The following is a 19683-nucleotide window of genomic DNA, read 5'->3' as shown; positions in this document are numbered from 1 at the left end:
AGCCACTTTTTATTAGAGAGAATGGCCCTTTCATGATTGGAGCTTTCCTGTAGAATTAGACCCGTGACCCCAAAGTTTGGCATAAAATCAAGTGATTGAGATTTCATGGCTCAGTTTCAGTGTAAAGCCACAATAGAATGGGAAAATCCAGCAATCTGAGTGACTTCAAACTAGGTCTGGTCATTGGTGCTAGACTAGTCAGAGCCAGTGCTTCAAAAACAGACAACCTTTTGGGGTTTTCTCAAGAACCACAGTGGAGAGAATACCAGGAATGGTGTGAGAGAGGAACGGTATCCAGTGAAAGAGATCCTGTGGACGTAAACAGCTCATGAATGAAAAGGGTCAGAGGAAGATGTCAAGAATCATTCTAACGAATACATAGTGCACAGTTAATCAAATTGCAGCCAAATACAATGCTTGCATTCCAATTTACGTGTCGGAACACACAACTCGTCCTTCCTTAGAACGGAGGCTAAAAAAGCAGACAACCAGTTCAAGTGCCATTGGTTTTTAAAAGAAATCGATATACAAGAGTCCAGTGGACAAAAAGGCCCAGAAATTGGATCACTGAGCAGTGGAAAAACATCACATGGTCAGATGAATCTAGACTTCTCTTGCACCATGCTAATGGGAAGGTCAGAATTTGGTGCAAGAAGCATGAATTGTTGAACTCTTCCTGTCAGCTGAAAACAGTTCAGGATGGCGGAAGTGGAGTAATGGTGTGAGGAATGTTTGCTTGGCACACCCTGGGACCTCTGATCTCTGTGGATGGAAACCATGATGCATTACTGCAGTTCTGAAGGCCAGAGGAGGTCCAATGTGTTATTAGATGGATGTCTTTAAGTGGCCATTCAGGGTACACTTCATGGGCAACAAATCCATTACATGATAGTAACATAGTTCGTAAGGCTGAATGAAGACAATGTCCATCTAGACCAGCCTGTTTAGCCTCCTGTTTTGTTGATCCAGAGGAAGGCAAAAAACCCCAAGAGCAGAAGCCAATTAGCCCTTTTGGGGAAAAAATTCCTTCCCGTCTCCCTAATGGCAATCAGACTGTTCCCTGGATCAACCCCTAATAGTTCCTACCTGCCTGTATACCCAGACTAACAAATAACCTTAGATTTATAGCCTATAATATCCTTCCTCTCCAGAAAGACATCAAGTCCCCTTTTAAACTCCTCTATGGATTTTGCCATCACCACGTCCTCAGGCAGAGAGTACCACAGTCTAACTGCTCTTACAGTAAAGAACCCTTTGCTATGCTGGTGATGAAACCTGCATTCTTCTAAGCATAGCGGATGCCCTCTTGTTACCGTCGTAGTCCTGGGTATAAACAGATCCTGTGAGAGATCCTTGTATTGTTCCCTCATGTACTTATACATGGTTATTTGGTCGCCCCTTAACCTTCCTATTTCTAGAGTAAATAGTCCCAATTTGGATAGCCTCTCTGGGTATTCTAGTCCCGTCATTCCATGTACTAGCTTAGTCGCTCTTCTTTGAACCCCCTCCAATACCGTAACATCTTTCCTGAGCCCCGGTGACCAGAACTGTACGCAGTATTCCATGTGAGGCCTGACAAGTGCCTTATATAATGGAAGGATAATGTTCTCGTCCTTCGCCCCCCTACCTCTTTTAATGCGTCCCAAAACTTTATTTGCCTTTGCAGCAGCAGATTGGCATTGGTTACTCCAGTTTAGTCTACAATCCACTAGTCTACATGGTGCCATAGTCAAACCGAATCGGTCGAATGCTGAATATTCTTGTTTAATTCATAAACCTAAAAGAAGGGCATACACAAGGAGGGTGAGCCCATAACTCTTAACTCCCTAACTGTCCCAGTGCCAAACTACCTCTCCGTCATCTACCCCAACCACATCGTGGTCTTCTGCAGAACTGCTAAGAATATAACTTAAACCAATCTTACCATCTACTTTCTAAAACTGGAACTTAATCTCAACCAAGATGTTAAACTAGTAGAACTGGCACCAAGCGAACATCTCATTAGACTCATCATGAAGAACTGTAAATTAGTGCATGAAGAATGTAAAACTGTGCACTGAAAATAGTCTAAGTACCAAGGTAAAGGTACCTTCACACAGGACGTCTGTTGGATGCGTAAGTGCACAACAGCCATCCTACAGACTACCATTCTTGTGCTTTCACACAGAAGTGATACTCCTTCAGAGAATGGAGGTGAAGTGCATTGGAGATCTCTTCCAGCCACCTGCCTCTATTTACTGCAAATAGGCAGTCATTCATAGCTTAACGACTGCCTCATTACATAACTTGATAGTTGCCTGGTTTTTTAGGTGAGCTAAAAAAAAACAAGCAACTTCGACAAGTAAGCTATTTCTCGCTAAGTGCTCTGTCGGTGACCGTGGGTACACCGGATGACTATCACCTAAATTCCCTGTTTCCACCATTTATTCAGGCGGTAATCACCCCATGTAAAGGTAACTTAAGATGAGCGCTTCCTTTTGGTGCTTCAGTTGGTGAATTAATGATGCAGAACTTCAGAGGTGGGGTGAGTGAGGTGGAGGAACATTCTAAGACGTCCCTGTCTTGGACGCCATGAAAGCTTGTCCCACCCCTAGTGTATCTTTATAGAATACAGACTGTTCTGTATCACATTCATTTTGCTTCTTGGGGGGAAGATTGATTACTACAAAAATTCACTGCCTCTTTTTTTGTAGGTAGTCTGGATTACCCGTCAAATCATGTACACTATGTTGTTTTTATTGCTTTTGTCCTGTTGGAGTCTTGTTAACACCTTGATGATTTGGTGTCTTTGTTTGTTGTGCTTCTTATGGACTATAAGGATTTTTCTTCATTACGTGAGGCAGTGGTGTTAATGATAGATTAATCAAGTTGACACGTAGGTCATAGCTATTAAACCAGTGGCTGCACGCACTGTAATAACACTTATATTGGAATGCTTTGCTGGATTTCCTTTTTTTTTGTACGCTTAGTACAGGCTTTTGTTTTAATGTTTTTGGTTATTAAAGAATCATTTCAAAAGCAAAATATTAATTTTAACTTTCTTGCTTTAAGAGCTTGCAGATTAGTAAAAAAAATTTTTGATGTAAACCCACAGTCTCAGGTGTGACCTTATTTAGCGCTAATATTCCAATCTCCAATGTCGTCCTACATGGCACCAGGAAACTGTGATCTGTGGCAGTTCTTGTGGGCTCCACACACTGGGCAACTGGTTTGGTATATCAAGTGCTGCCGGCATAAGGGCAGATATAGGACTTTGCAGTGTAAGGACCATACCTAACAGCACCTCATATCTCAGCTTCCTGGACCCTTCTAACTATGACTTATGGAGAGTATAATATTGAGGATAACAGAAGTTACACTTTAATATTCAAGTTTTAATGGAATTGTACCAGAATCACAAGGTATCCCCTATCCTGTGGATAGGGGATAACTTTCTGATTGGTGGGGATCTCACTGCTGAGATCCTCACCAATCCTGAGAACAAAGGTTCCCGTGTCCACTGGCTTTCACCGCAGGGTCCCTTTGCCGCCCGTAGTGACGTCAAAATTAATGGACCACTGACAAGCATGTGCAGCTGCCGCTCCATTCATTTCAATGGGATTGATTGCAATACCCACGAGTTTGCAGCTTGGCTATTTCCGGTAGTCCCATTGAAAATGAATGGAGTGGCAGCATGTCTGCATGACCATAATACTATTAAGTCTTCTCATCAGTGCAGGGGGTGCAGTAAGCCCTCAGTGAGGTTAAGGAGACACAGGAACCCATTCTCGGGATCAGTAGGAATCTCAAGGGTGAGACCCCAACCCATCAGCGGGCACCCATTTCCCAATAACCAATCAGTCCACTAACTGGTAGTCAAGTTTCCTGATCGGCATCCAGCAACAAAATGACACTGAGCTTACGCTGGCGGGTGGATCATGTGGGCAAGGGCTAGGTCGTCCCAGAAACCATGGCGGTGGGTTGTGACACCTCGAAGTCTAAGTGTGATAAGCAGAAATCTTATAAAAGACAAGTTAAAATGATCCAGTAGCGCGTGAAATCTTGCCATCTTGTAAGGAAACGAATGTGAAATAATACACGCTAGTGACAGCATTAATCATTATGACAATGACATTTTAATATGAAGATTTGCAAAACCTTTCATGCTATCTTTTATGTTGGTAATCTGTGTAATGTGACTTAAATGCCATGATTAACAAATAAGATAATAATGTCTATTATCTTTCAGCTACAAGGATCCATAAAGAGAAAGCTGGAAGATGACAGTTCCCCTGTGTCCTCTGGCATAAATGATATCATATTTTCAAGTGACAACAAACGACTCTGTCTCGATGATGTTACACTTCCTATGGGCCAAACTCAAAGCGCCAGCTCAAGTGTACCATGCTCTGATTTGCAGCATTCTCCTTTCTCCACCAATCACAGCACTTCATCCATGGGGGTCGGTGGACACCAAGTTTTACTTGAAAATAACCATATGAATGGGAGAGGGATGGCCTCACCATTCTCAAATCCAGATATGAGTCAGAAAGTATCATACGAAGAGAAAAATACTAACCTACAATCTGTGGACCAAGAGCTGCAGGACCTCTTGGAAGAGTTAACCAAAATGCCTGATCCATCTCCAAATGACTTGGATCTTGAGAAAATCTTGGCGGGTAAGCCAGACGAGCCACTTGTCATCAGCCATGCTCAACCCAATTTAAGTACAACTCCCAAGCTCTCCCCGGCACAATCATCTCATTTAGACAACCATATCGCTAGCAAGGATTTCTCTAGTGGTTGCACTTCTGCAAATGCTGGTTCCCCTCAAATTAGACCTTCATCTGCAGGAACCAGTTATCCAATTTCTTCATCAAGCAAGCCTGCTCAATCTCCTATTCCTGCAACTCAGAGTAAGAGTCAGTCACAGGCTATGTTACCTGCATCCATGGCTAACATGCCTGGTACAAACTGGCATGCTCAACAGTTGAAACAACTGGCTGCAAGTAAACAAGTACCCCCAGGAAAGCAGCAAGTGCCAACACCAAACTGGCCAACAATATCACCTACAGGTCTTTCTCCACCATACAGACCTGGATCTTCTCCTCAACAGCCTTTCAGCCCTCAAAATGTTATGGTACCCAGCATGAGCACAGGAAATTTACAGGGAAATACTATACAAGGTTCACAAAATGCTATGTTGTCAAGCATGCCTTCATCCAGCAACCCAAGCAACAGGCCTTCTCCACCTTATGTATCAGAAAAGATTGCAAGTCCAGCTCTTAACCAGCAACCCTTCAGCCCTCAGAACTCTATGTTGCAGAACATTACTACCAGCAACATCCCAGCAAACACTATCAAAAGCCCCCAAAATAACATGGTGCCAAGTATGGCACCTGCCAATGCCGGACCTTCACCACCCTATCAACCAGAGAAGCTCTCAAGCCCAGCTTTACACCAACAGCCATTTAGTCCCCAGAACACGTTGATGTCCAGTCTTACTCCTACAGGCAGTCAATCAGGCCTACAGAATTCTCTCTTCAAGTCAATGGCAGCAAACCAGCCAAAAAATATCAACATGATTATGCAACAGCCATCTAACGGCTTGCAGTCTGGGATAGTCAATGACAATTCAGGAGGTCACGACCAGTTTTCATTTACCAACACCAAGCCACTGTCTCATTTTGCACCCGATTCAGCTAATCAGAAAATGAACTTATCATCAAATCCTGGATCACTAATCCATTATCTTCAACAGCAACAACAGCAGCAGCAACAACAACAACAGCAACCCCAACATCAGCCTGCAACGGTGCAGCAGAATCCGCAAGTCAGCAACAATCAGTTTCTTCAACAACAGATAAGGCAACTGATGCAGCCTTCGAGGATGCAGAGACAGATACAGTCCAGTGGCTTGCCTCCTCAGTCTAGACAGGTAAGAATGCATTTTACACAGTGCTATACTCCAGTTGACAGGCTTCCTAGAAACTAAGCACTACAACAGTGGTCCCCAACCAGTGGCTTGGATCCAACATGTGGCTTGCGCCCCCTTCCTGTGTGGCTCGCATGGTAGTCCTTAGCTGTAACCAATGCACTGGCAATTGACATTATTACAGACATATCCTAACCACCAAACAGTGCCAATACAGATGGTATAGTACTAGACATAATACTTTTTGCACATGTATTCTTAGGTCTACATGACGGCTTTCAGCACGATTCCTGTTCCTTAGCCTAAGATTGCACTATAGCCCTCCTACATTGCATTTAAATGCAAGTGAATGTGGTCATCAGACTTGGATTTCTCGTGCTTGTCAGGTTGCAACAACTGGCATGACTCAACTCACTTACGTTGAGTTGCAACCTAGCAGGGCCATGGTGTAATCTTTGGCCACAGAACAAGTGTCGCACCCATCTAGCCTTAGCCTAAAAATTATCTTTAACTTGAATGTGGCTCCCAAGCATCACTTAAAGTTGAATGTCGCTCAAAGTATTCCAAAAAATTGTACATCTCCAACTACAACAATAGGTTTTGTTGCATTTACCATTTTCTATACACGTCTTGGTTAAAGGGGGACTCTGGGACTTGCTCTTCTTGAGTAACTGAATACTCGTCCGAGCAAATGCGGGGGGTGGCGGGAGTGGAGGGGGGAAGAGAGAGATCTCTCTCACTCCCCCCCCACTCACCCCCGCCGCCCCCCGCTCACCCCTGCCGCTAAGACGAGTATGCAGTTACTCAAGAAGAGTGATGCTCGCTTGAATATCTGCCTTAACCGAGCATGCTCGCTCATCTCTATTTGCTACTGATGACAGACAAGTCATCCATAAATGATCGGCAGAGACCCACTGCTAGGATTCTCGCCGATCAGCTTATTTCTGGGGCTCCTGTCATTGCAGTCAAGCAGAAAGCGTTGACCATAGCACAGCAGCCCAAGTTGGTATTACAGGCGAAGCTGCTATTAAATTCAATGGGACCTGTGCTGCAGTACCATCCCTGGCTGCTGTGCTACGGTCAATGTTTTCTGCTTCCTGCATTGACCACAATCACAGCCCCGGACATCAACTGATCGGTCATCAAAAGAAAAAAAATTTAAAAAGTCCTGGAATACTCTTTTAACCAAGCAGCTGTTTTACTATATAGAGGTATATACAGTCCAAAGGTAAATTACTTGGTCTCATCTTTGAGTCTTAATATCCGGGCAATATTCAGTGCTTTACGTCTTCTGAATGTATTGCATATCTTAAGAACAAACTATGTTTGTCTTGTTTAGTTTTCCATTCTCGGGGGCATTTACACTTTTTCCTATGTCAGTTTTTTTATGGAGGAAATAAAACCTTCCTCGATGGATAGTTAACGCTAGGAGAAATTCACATTTTTTCTAGTTTGTAGCTCATACTGGATGTAACAAAGGTCAGGAAGGAAGCATATTTTAGACAGAGATAAGAACAAGAATAGCTGTGGAACAGGAGGATCATAGGCTACCAGGAAATGCTAGGAAATTCTGGGATAAAGAAAAGGCAATAAAACTAGAAAAATCTGAAGTTAATTTATAGTCTAGCTCCAGTGTGCAGGATTATGATTCCAGGATTACGGAATATGAGCAATAACTAATAGAAAACTTGTAGGAATACAACCATGATGGGTGAAGGTGGCCATAATTGGTGAATTTCAAATATTCTCTAACCTGAATATTATGAGCTGCGCTCAGATAATCAACTCCATAGTAATTGGCCAAAATGGGCACAAAGCATAGTTATTAGAGATGAGCGAGCGCACTCGGCCACGCCCCTTTTTCGCCCGAGCGCCACGATTTTCGAGTACTTCCGTACTCGGGCGAAAAGATTCGGGGGGTGCCGTGAGTGAGTGGGGGGTTGCAGCGGGGAGTGGGGGGGAGAGGGAGAGAGAGAGAGGACTCCCCCATGTTCCCCGCTGCAACCCCCCCCGCTCGCACGCCTCCCCCCGCCCCCCGACACCCCCCGAATCTTTTCACCCGAGTACGGAAGTACTCGAAAATCACGGTGCTCGATCAAGTAATTACTCGAAACGAGTAGGTTCGCTCATCTCTAATAGTTATACTTTAAAGGGGTTGTCCCGCGGCAGCAAGTGGGTCTATACACTTCTGTATGGCCATAATAATGCACTTTGTAATATACATTGTGCATTAATTATGAGCCATACAGAAGTTATAAAAAGTTTTTTACTTACCTGCTCCGTTGCTAGCGTCCTCGTTCCCATGGAGCCGACTAATTTTCGCCCTCCGATGGCCAAATTAGCCGCGCTTGCGCAGTCCGGGTCTTCTGCAGTCTTCTATGGAGCCGCTCGTGCAGAATGCAGGCTCCGTGTAGCTCCGCCCCGTCACGTGCCGATTCCAGCCAATCAGGAGGCTGGAATCGGCAATGGACCGCACAGAAGAGCTGCGGTCCACGGAGACAGAGGATCCCGGCGGCCATCTTCAGCGGTAAGTATTGAAGTCACCGGAGCGCGGGGATTAAGGTAAGCGCTCCGGTAAGCTTTGTTTACGTCCCTGCATCGGGGTTGTCTCGCGCCGAACGGGGGGGGGGTTGAAAAAAAAAAAAACCAGTTTCGGCGCGGGACAACCCCTTTAACCCTTTCATGACCAAGGGTCATTGATGCGCCTTCATCCAGGTCATATTCTGAAGTTCTGGTTGTTCCCCTTTCAAAAAAAATCAACTTTTTTTTTTTTCTGGTGACCTATCTACAGAAGGGTTTTTTTAATGGAATTTGCATTTTTCAGTAGTACCCTTTAGCGTACCACATAATGTATTGGAAGGCTTTTATAGATTTCTAAGTAGGGTAAAATGGGAGAAAAACCTGCAATTGTATGTGATTCCCTCGTGCAAAACAAAAGGATATGAACTTTAGTTTCATACACATGAAAGATACGGTTCCACAGCCGCTATATACTGTCCTGCCTCTTCAGTCACCACAGCCTCCATATATTGCCCTCTACCCCCACAATCATCGTGGCCTCCATGTACAGTAATCAAGCATAGCACTTACTGGCTGGGGCTCAACCAAATCTACTTGATTCCTGCATTGTCTTTATGCTCATCAGCATCCAGTATACTGGTAAACTGTCCAGCGCCCAGCACACCCTCGCTTCCCCTTGGCCTGATATTGGCCACATTTACAGGGGGTAGAACTAATATCAATTTCACGATTGTGGCAAAAGTTAGAATCGAGCCTCAGCAATTAATTTGATCTACTGCCCAGCCTTAGGCTACATACTGTATGCTAAAGGCCCCCATAGGGCTCACAACTAGAGATGAGCGAGCACCCAAATGCTCGGGTCCGCGTTATTCGAGTCGAGCTTTTCGTAAAATTCGAGAGCTCTACTCGAGTAACGAACCCCATTGACTACAATGGGAGAGTGGAGCATTTTTGTATGTGGGCCGCCAGGTCCCATCACAGCGGGGAGGAGCCAAAAACTGGGACGGGGTCGAACACGGCATGATACTCGTTCGAGTAACGAGCACCATCGAGTACGCTAATACTCGAACGAGCATCAAGCTCGGCAGAGTACGTTCGCTCAACTCTACTCACAACTCTTTAATGTATATGGAGATCTCCCTACTTTCTCCAACAAATGGTATTGAGGTGAAGAATTGGATGCACTGAATTCCAACACCCAATTCTTTTGTTTTCCTGGGGATAAGCCACTGCCAGAGCTAAGGATTACCGAACCGGGTGTATAGGGCCGTTGACGACAATAATTGTCAGCTGAACGAATGTTGAAGGTGTATGAGCAACTTAAGGTAAAGATACCTAGCAATGATGGGAAAATATGAAAGTCGGTCTAGAACTGCCTACATTACGTTGGGTATATCACACATTCACTATAAGACGTGAGCTATCTAAGTACAGCAAACTCTAGAGTTAGTATTTCTTCTTTGCAACACTGTAGCCATGGGTTTACCTTTAACTGATACCTGATCTATGCAGTCTATATATTATGGATGATCATGTAGGTTTTCTATGGGACTTAGGGCAGCCATGCACATTGGATAGCTGTCCCTGGTTGCTTGCTAGCTTGCCTAACATCCCGCTATACATGCATGTTCGGCGCAGCTGAAGGTGCATGCCTTTTGAATGTAGGCAGCGGTGAAAGCAGCTGCCAGATACCTTTGACAGCAACTTATCTCCCAAAGAACATAAGAATAGGGCAATCGATTTTAACACAGAAGGCCTGCATACACATTAGATGATTAGCCAGACCTGCTGGCAGATCTGGTGGATATGCATCTAATGTGTATGGGCACCTTTAGAGGGTTTTCCGGGACTTTAGGAATTAAATTACAGGCTGGTGCAAAATATGAGTATACTCACCTGTTGCAGCAGCTCCCTTTCCAGCGTTGAAGCCCTGGTGTCCACCGCTGGGAACTCCGAAGGAGCCAGTGGGTGGTCATTGGCTGTACACTTTAACGGTGATTCCTCCATGGCTGCTGAAGCCGGTAATTGGCTGAGATTCACGTGCACCATTTATGGCAAGTGCACATCGACTGGCTTCTTTCAGAGCAGCAGGCACAAGAGCTCCAGCCACTGTAGCAAGTGAGTTTGTGATTTTTCTTTATTTTACACCAGTTTAAGCCTGTAAATTTTTTTTTAAAGTCTCCAAAAACCCCTTCAGAGGGGTTGTATACTTTCCACCCATGCAGCCAAAGTAAGCAACTGTGTCCTGTAAAGTTCTATCCATACCTACACGTCTGTGGTTTTCACTCCATCCCCTATTGTAATTGGAGTGCACTAAATACCACTCCACTGCCCTAATGATGGTACAAAAAACTTTGACCTTCAGCAGACTTATCTGTGGACTAATTGTTGGATCAGCAATGCTCTGGGCCCCTAGTTAGCTGACTTTTCTTTCTTACCCTCTTGGTCATATTGGATCTTATTAATTAACTGCCCAATTACGTGAAATGCTTCATTATTTGCAATAAAGAGACCTAGTCCAATTTAAGACTAGAATAGAGATGAGCGAACACCAAAATGTTCGGGTGTTCGTTATTCGTAACGAACTTCCCGTGATGCTCGAGGGTTCGTTTCGAACAACGAACCCCATTGAAGTCAATGGGCGACCAGAACATTTTTGTATTTCGCCGATGCTCGCTAAGGTTTTCATGTGTGAAAATCTGGGCAATTCAGGAAAGTGATGGGAATGACACAGTGACGGATAGGGCAGGCGAGGGGCTACATGTTGGGCTGCATCCTAAGTTCACAGGTCCCACTATTAAGCCACAATAGCGGCAAGAGTGGGCCCCCCCCCCTCCCAACAACTTTTACTTCTGAAAAGCCCTCATTAGCATGGCATACCTTTGCTAAGCACCACACTACCTCCAACAAAGCACAATCACTGCCTGCATGACACTCCACTGCCACTTCTCCTGAGTTACATGCTGCCCAACCGCACCCCCTCCCCCCCACAGCGCACACCAAAGTGTCCCTGCGCAGCCTTCAGCTGCCCTCATGCCACACCACGCTCATGTCTATTTAGAATTGCGTCTGCCATGACGAGGGACCTCAGGCATACACTGCAGAGGTTGGCACGGCTAGGCAGCGACCCTCTTTAAAAGTGGCGGAGCGATAGCCCACAATGCTGTACAGAAGCAATGAGAAATAGAATCCTGTGCCACCGCCATCAGGAGCTGCACACGTGGGCATAGCAATGGGGAACCTATGTGCCACACACTATTCATTCTGTCAAGGTGTCTGCATGCCCCAGTCAGACCGGGCTTTTTAATTCATAGACACAGGCAGGTACAACTCCCTATTGTGAAGTCCCTGTCGACCCACAGCATGGGTGGCTCCCTGGAACCCACCGGCGGTACACAGAAATATCCCATTGCATTGCCCAACACAGCTGAGGTAGTAATGTCGTGCTTAATGCAGGTGGGCTTCGGCCCACACTGCATGCCCCAGTCAGACTGGGGTTCTTTACAAGTGGACACATGTAGGTTTAACTCCCTGTGGACCCACTGCCTGGGTGGGTGCCAGGAAGCCACCGGCGGTACATAGAAATATCCCATTGCATTGCCCAACACAGCTGAGGTAGTAATGTCGTGCGTAATACAGGTGGGCTTCGGCCCACACTGCATGCCCCAGTCAGACTGGGGTTCTTTACAAGTGGACACATGTAGGTTTAACTCCCTGTGGACCCACTGCCTGGGTGGGTGCCAGGAAGCCACCGGCGGTACATAGAAATATCCCATTGCATTGCCCAACACAGCTGAGGTAGTAATGTCGTGCGTAATACAGGTGGGCTTCGGCCCACACTGCATGCCCCAGTCAGACGGGTTCTTTAGAAGTGTACAGATGTATTAAAAACTCAGTGTGCACCTACAGCATGGGTGGCTCCCTGGAACCCACCGGCGGTACACAAAAATATCCCATTGCATTGCCCAACACAGCTGAGGTAGTAATGTCGTGCGTAATACAGGTGGGCTTCGGCCCACACTGCATGCCCCAGTCAGACTGGGGTTCTTTACAAGTGGACACATGTAGGTTTAACTCCCTGTGGACCCACTGCCTGGGTGGGTGCCAGGAAGCCACCGGCGGTACATAGAAATATCCCATTGCATTGCCCAACACAGCTGAGGTAACGTCAGCTGTAATGCAGGTGGGCTAAAAATTAATTTGATTACACTGTAGGCGAGGGCCCACAAAAATTGCTGTATCAACAGTACTAATGTACATCCCAAAAATTGGCCATGGCCAGCCAAGAGGGCAGGTGAAACCCATTAATCGCTTTGGTTAATGTGGCTTAAGTGGTAACTAGGCCTGGAGGCAGCCCAGTGTAACGAAAAATTGGTTCAAGTTAAAGTTCCAATGCTTTTAAGCGCATTGAAACTTATAAAAATTGTTCAGAAAAATTATTTGAGTGAGCCTTGTGGCCCTAAGAAAAATTGCCCGTTCAGCGTGATTACGTGAGGTTTCACGAGGAGGAACAGGAGGAGGAGGAGGAGGAATATTAGACACAGATTGATGAAGCACAAATGTCCCCGTTTTGGATGGTGAGAGAGAACGTAGCTTCCATCCGCGGGTGCAGCCTACGTATTGCTTACGTATCGCTGCTGTCCGCTGGTGGAGAACAGAAGTCTGGCGAAATCCAGCCTTTGTTCATCTTGATGAGTGTTAGCCTGTCGGCACTGTCGGTTGACAAGCGGCTACGCTTATCGGTGATGATTCCCCCAGCCGCACTAAACACCCTCTCCGACAACACGCTAGCCGCAGGACAAGCAAGCACCTCAAGGGCATACAGGGCTAGTTCAGGCCACGTGTCCAGCTTCGACACCCAGTAGTTGTAGGGGGCAGAGGCGTCACCAAGGATGGTCGTGCGATCCGCTACGTACTCCCTCACCATCCTTTTGCAGTGCTCCCGCCGACTCAGCCGTGACTGGGGAGCGGTGACACAGTCTTGGTGGGGAGCCATAAAGCTGGCCAGGCCCTTAAAGACTGTTGCACTGCCTGGGATGTACATGCTGCTCGATCTACGCACATCCCCTGCAACATGGCCCTCGGAACTGCGCCTTCTGCCACTAGCGCTGTCGGCTGGGAATTTTACCATCAGCTTGTCCGCAAGGGTCCTGTGGTATAGCAACACTCTCGAACCCCTTTCCTCTTCGGGAATCAGAGTGGGCAGGTTCTCCTTATACCGTGGATCGAGCAGTGTGTACACCCAGTAATCCGTAGTGGCCAGAATGCGTGCAACGCGAGGGTCACGAGAAAGGCATCCTAACATGAAGTCAGCCATGTGTGCCAGGGTACCTGTACGCAACACATGGCTGTCTTCACTAGGAAGATCACTTTCAGGATCCTCCTCCTCCTCCTCCTCCTCAGGCCATACACGCTGAAAGGATGACAGGCAATCAGCCGGTGTACCGTCAGCAGCGGGCCAAGCTGTCTCTTCCCCCTCCTCCTCATCCTCCTCCTCCTCCTGTACGCGCTGTGAAATAGACAGGAGGGTGCCCTGACTATCCAGCGGCATACTGTCTTCCCCCGCCCCCGTTTCCGAGCGCAAAGCAGCTGCCTTTATGGTTTGCAGGGAATTTCTCAAGATGCATAGCAGAGGAATGGTGACGCTAATGATTGTAGCATCGCCGCTCACCACCTGGGTAGACTCCTCAAAATTACCAAGGACATGGCAGATGTCTGCCAACCAGGCCCACTCTTCTGAAAGGAATTGAGGAGGCTGACTCCCACTGCGCCGCCCATGTTGGAGTTGGTATTCGACTATAGCTCTACGCTGTTCATAGAGCCTGGCCAACATGTGGAGCGTAGAGTTCCACCGTGTGGGCACGTCGCACAGCAGTCGGTGCACTGGCAGCTTAAAGTGATGTTGCAGGGTGCGCAGGGTGGCAGCGTCCGTGTGGGACTTGCGGAAATGTGCGCAGAGCCGGCGCGCCTTTACGAGCAGGTCTGACAAGCGTGGGTAGCTTTTCAGAAACCGCTGAACCACCAAATTAAAGACGTGGGCCAGGCATGGCACGTGCGTGAGGCTGCCGAGCTGCAGAGCCGCCACCAGGTTACGGCCGTTGTCACACACGACCATGCCCGGTTGGAGGCTCAGCGGCGCAAGCCAGCGGTCGGTCTGCTGTGTCAGACCCTGCAGCAGTTCGTGGGCCGTGTGCCTCTTATCTTCTAAGCTGAGTAGTTTCAGCACGGCCTGCTGACGCTTGCCCACCGCTGTGCTGCCACACCGCGCGACACCGACTGCTGGCGACATGCTGCTGCTAACACATCTTGATTGTGAGACAGAGGAGGAGGAGGAGGAGGAGGGTGCTTTAGTGGAGGAAGCATACACCTCCGCAGATACCACCACCGAGCTGGGGCCCGCAATTCTGGGGGTGGGTAGGACGTGAGCGGTCCCAGGCTCTGACTCTGTCCCAGCCTCCACTAAATTCACCCAATGTGCCGTCAGGGAGATGTAGTGGCCCTGCCCGCCTGTGCTTGTCCACGTGTCCGTAGTTAAGTGGACCGTGGCAGTAACCGCGTTGGTGAGGGCGCGCACAATGTTGCGGGAGACGTGGTCGTGCAGGGCTGGGACGGCACATCGGGAAAAGTAGTGGCGACTGGGAACTGAGTAGCGCGGGGCCGCCGCCTCCATGATACTTTTGAAGGACTCCGTTTCCACAACCCTATACGGCAGCATCTCAAGGCTGATGAATTTTGCGATGCGGACGGTTAACGTTTGAGCGTGCGGGTGCGTGGCGGCGTACTTGCGCTTGCGCTCGAACACTTGCGCAAGCGACGGCTGAACGGTGCGCTGAACTACACTGCTGGATGGGGCCGAGGACAGCGGAGATGAGGGTGTGGGTGCAGGCCATGAGGCGGTAGTGCCTGTGTCCACATCCTCTAGGCCTACCCCTACCCCTCAGCATGCTGTATTACCAGTGATTAGATTTCCCAGGCAGGAAATAAATTGGCGCAAGACTGCAGGCCAAATATAATTTTTGCCCTTTTTGGAAAACGAAAGGCCCCACTGCCTCTAGTGAATGAATTATCTAAGTTTAATAACTGCGCTGTGTCCCTGCTTATGTGTCACAGAACGTGAGGGTAGCAGAGTTATTAACTGTGGCAGAGCAGGTATTTTTTTTCCCAATTAAGGAAAGCAAATGGCGAAGCCAGCAGTAAAGCGTAGCTGGCTGCGTATGATTTAGCAATGTTTTTCACGCAGCTCACACGTCTCCACAGGCGTAAGGACGGACACAGGCTGGACAAATAGATTTCTTTTCAGTTTTTTCCCACCAACAGGCAGCACTGCGTATATTCAATGAACCTGCGAAGTTTAATAACTGCGCTGTGTCCCTGCTTATGTGTCACAGAACGTGAGGGTAGCAGAGTTATTATAACTCTTGGAGAGCAGGTATTTTTTTTCCCAATTAAGGAAAGCAAATGGCGAACCCAGCAGTAAACCGTAGCTGGCTGCGTATGATTTAGCAATGTTTTTCACGCAGCTCACACGTCTCCACAGGCGTAAGGACGGACACAGGCTGGACAAATAGATTTCTTTTCAGTTTTTTCCCACCAACAGGCAGCACTGCGTATATTCAATGAACCTGCGAAGTTTAATAACTGCGCTGTGTCCCTGCTTATGTGTCACAGAACGTGAGGGTAGCAGAGTTATTATAACTCTTGGAGAGCAGGTATTTTTTTTCCCAATTAAGGAAAGCAAATGGCGAACCCAGCAGTAAACCGTAGCTGGCTGCGTATGATTTAGCAATGTTTTTCACGCAGCTCACACGTGTCCACAGGCGTAAGGACGGACACAGGCTGGACAAATAGATTTCTTTTCAGTTTTTTCCCACCAACAGGCAGCACTGCGTATATTCAATGAACCTGAGAAGTTTAATAACTGCGCTGTGTCCCTGCTTATGTGTCACAGAACGTGAGGGTAGCAGAGTTATTAACTGTGGCAGAGCAGGTATTTTTTTTCCCAATTAAGGAAAGCAAATGGCGAAGCCAGCAGTAAAGCGTAGCTGGGTGCGTATGATTTAGCAATGTTTTTCACGCAGCTCACACGTGTCCACAGGCGTTAGGACGGACAGAGGCTGGACAAATAGATTTGTTTTCAGGTTTTTCCCACCAACAGGCAGCACTGCGTATATTCTATGAATAATAACTGTGTTGTGGCCCTGCCTATACAATTCTTTCCCTGCAGTATCAATGGAGGGTGGAATGCTCTGCAGAGGCGATTTTGAGAAGCCCAAAAAAAATGCAGCACAGCCAACAGCAGCCTGGACAGTACTGCACACGGATAAATATGGCCCTAGAAAGGACCGTTGAGGTTCTTGAAGGCTACACTCACTCCTAACACTCTCCCTGCCTATGCAGCACTTCTGTCCCTAATGCCAGGTGCAACGGTCTGCAGAGGCGACTTTGAGAAAAAAAAAAATCCCACTGCTAACAGCAGCCAACACACAGCTATCAGTGGCCCTAATAAGGACCTTTGGGGGGTCTTGAAGCCTACACTAACTACCAATTCTTTCCCTACAGCAGCTCCGGTATAAACAGCACTGTCCCTCATCTAACTCACACCGCATCTGAGGCGAGCCGCGGGAGGGGCCGACTTTTATATTAGGCGAACACCTGATCTCGCCAGCCACTCACAGCAGGGGGGTGGTATAGGGCTTAAACGTTGCAGGGGGAAGTTGTAATGCCTTCCCTGTCTTTCAATTGGCCAGAAAAGCGCGCTAACGTCTCAGGGAAGGAAGTGAAAGTAACCAGAACACCGCATGGTGTTCGTCACGAATAACGAACATCCCGAACACCCTAATATTCGCACGAATATCAAGCTCGGACGAACGCGTTCGCTCATCTCTAGACTAGAACTAAAGCTGCACAGCATTTTTTCCCATATAATGGAAAGAGGTGCAGCTTGTGTACTGAGAAGGAATGTGGATGGCTGCCAGTTGGAGTAGGAACACAAAGACATGAAATTTGATCCCTGTAGCAAACAGCGGAGCGGAGGGAAAGGCACAGCTGTTGTGACATAAACCCACAAGAACAGCCTTTTAGGTACTCTTTGTATTTCAAGAAAAGACTCCAAGAGACATTAAAGTATTCATACCATAATCTAAGTAATGTGTCCATCGGAACCTGCAAGACAAGCCCGTTCCTACCGTAGTAGTGCACTGCGTGACCCAATGGGCAACAGGTGCATGATTTCTTTTGTATATATTTTTTATTTGACCGAAGATCAAAAGTTTTGGTCAACTATTAGCCTAAAAACCATATGTGTCACTATACTAGAGCCCCAATGGAAGCAGTATACAGGAGGCTGCAAAACGGATTTGGGATCACAAACATTTCCAGCCTGTACACTTCTAAAAGTGGTAACATTCTTATGTTGTTTGCTAACAGGTAGACCGAAAAGTTGCTGGGCTTCTATCATGTACAATTTTATTGATGGTGCATTCACACGGGCAAGTGCGATATCAGGCTGAGAAACTTGGACAAATATTGCTCTTCTAAATCTGCAATTTTCCTGCCAGTGCGATGCGTGTTGCAAGAAAAAAGCATCATAATTGCTGCATGTGCAGTTTTTACACTCGTAACAAGCGTATGTTGTTTTAATAGTAAAAACTGAAAATTGGCATTGCACTCGCATGCATATTGCATTGCATAGGAATTTGATGCAATTTTTTTACTTCCATAGAAAAAATGCTGATATCACCCCAAAATTGGACATGCTGCAATTTTTCCATCTCAGACTCTCGGTTCGAGAGAAAAATCACCCATGTAAATTAACTAATTTAAAATAACGCATTCTTTTCAAGTGCGATTTCTGTGCATCTTGTAATTTATAGCTAAGGAAAATCATTAATCATTAAAGGGGTTTTCCAAGTCATTTTTTAATACGGTTTTCTATGAGCCCAAACTGATAGAAAATCAATATACTCACCATCGCGCAAAAACCACCGCTAAAGCACTACGGCATCTGACAGGTGATGTCACCAGGCCAGAAGACCCATTGGCACCCTATAAACCTTTACTTGGGCTTTTAGTAAGAGAGATAAGTTGATCAGTGCCAGGAATGCCCCATAGCGAGAAATTTTAATGTAGGAAAGCCTGCAAACCAAGTATGAGACTTTCTAAATGCATGAGAAGGAAAACTCAATTTGAAAAAAACCAAACAAACTGATAAGTGCGGCATTTTTTTCTGCAGGGAGTTAGCAAAATAATGTGTATTGCTTTTTCATACACAAAGGTTTCCATGGCGTTTAAGAAGTTTTAAATAAAAAGTAAATGTGCTCAATGGGTGTGCATATGTTGCACATACTATACAATATTAATGCATAACAATTTGGACACAGATTATCTATGGATGACCAGAGGTGAGGATAAAAGCAAAGCGAGAAAAGATACTATCTACAACCTTGGTCTAATTTGGAGGGAGTTTTTACAATACATGGGTAGAGAAGAATCATTTTTTGTTCCTCTTCTCAGTCTCCCAAGTCCATGCTAAGGACAGAGCAGCTTGTTGTGACACAGTCTAAACTTTCTTACTGCTTTGCTCCCCTATAATCTTTTTTTGTGGGATTATGTTAACACTGTATATATTGACACCACTGATAATTTGGCACTCCAATTATTGATTAATGTCAGACTCGGTTTCCTTATGCCCATCAGAAGAAACTATCCTTAGGGCCCACCCCTCTTCTGCGCAGAACTTGTGCATGTCTGCTTTTAATTGTTCCATTGGCTCCAAAGTCAGCTCCAAATGAAGTTGTCTTTTGTCGGAACTCATTATGTCAGAACCTGGGCCTTCCAGAAAATTATCTGGTATTCTGGTGCCCCAGTCTGACACCAATTGTGGCTAATTCTATTCTTCTAATGACAAGCAAGAGCTACAGCTGGCCACATTGTTTCCAAAGGCAGCTCTCTATATATATTATGAATGCCTGATAGTTTAGTTTTGCAATTTTATTAATGAGAACGCCTACTTATATTACCATTTTCTAGTAACTCCTTAAATTGTAATTTGGTTAAACTTTATATTTCTACCTGTTCATTGTTCGGTTTGACCTGCAGAAATAAAGTATTCAAGCGAAGTCTTTAAATGCATCATCAAAATAAAAATACCATGTGGAAATACAATTGGCCACAGCTTTTATCACGCCTTTCTAAATGTTTTTTTAATCAAGTGCACAAAATGATTTAATTTCCATCAAATATAAAAAGCA

The 19683-nt window shown here is 46.3% G+C and overlaps 1 protein-coding gene across 1 annotated transcript in view; it reads left to right on the top strand.

Annotated features, from left to right (window-relative positions):
- The window catches only part of MAMLD1 (mastermind like domain containing 1), a 237408-nt gene that overhangs the window by 131940 nt on the left and 85785 nt on the right, over positions 1-19683 (top strand). Inside the window, exon 2 of the mRNA XM_066581786.1 lies at positions 4229-5917. Within this exon, the coding sequence (XP_066437883.1) occupies positions 4229-5917 (1689 nt within the window). The remainder of the gene's footprint in view (positions 1-4228; positions 5918-19683) is intronic.

Source organism: Eleutherodactylus coqui, chromosome 10 (genome assembly GCF_035609145.1).
Source record: "Eleutherodactylus coqui strain aEleCoq1 chromosome 10, aEleCoq1.hap1, whole genome shotgun sequence".
Lineage (NCBI taxonomy): Eukaryota > Metazoa > Chordata > Amphibia > Anura > Eleutherodactylidae > Eleutherodactylus > Eleutherodactylus coqui.
This window is presented reverse-complemented; position numbering and strand designations above follow the sequence as displayed.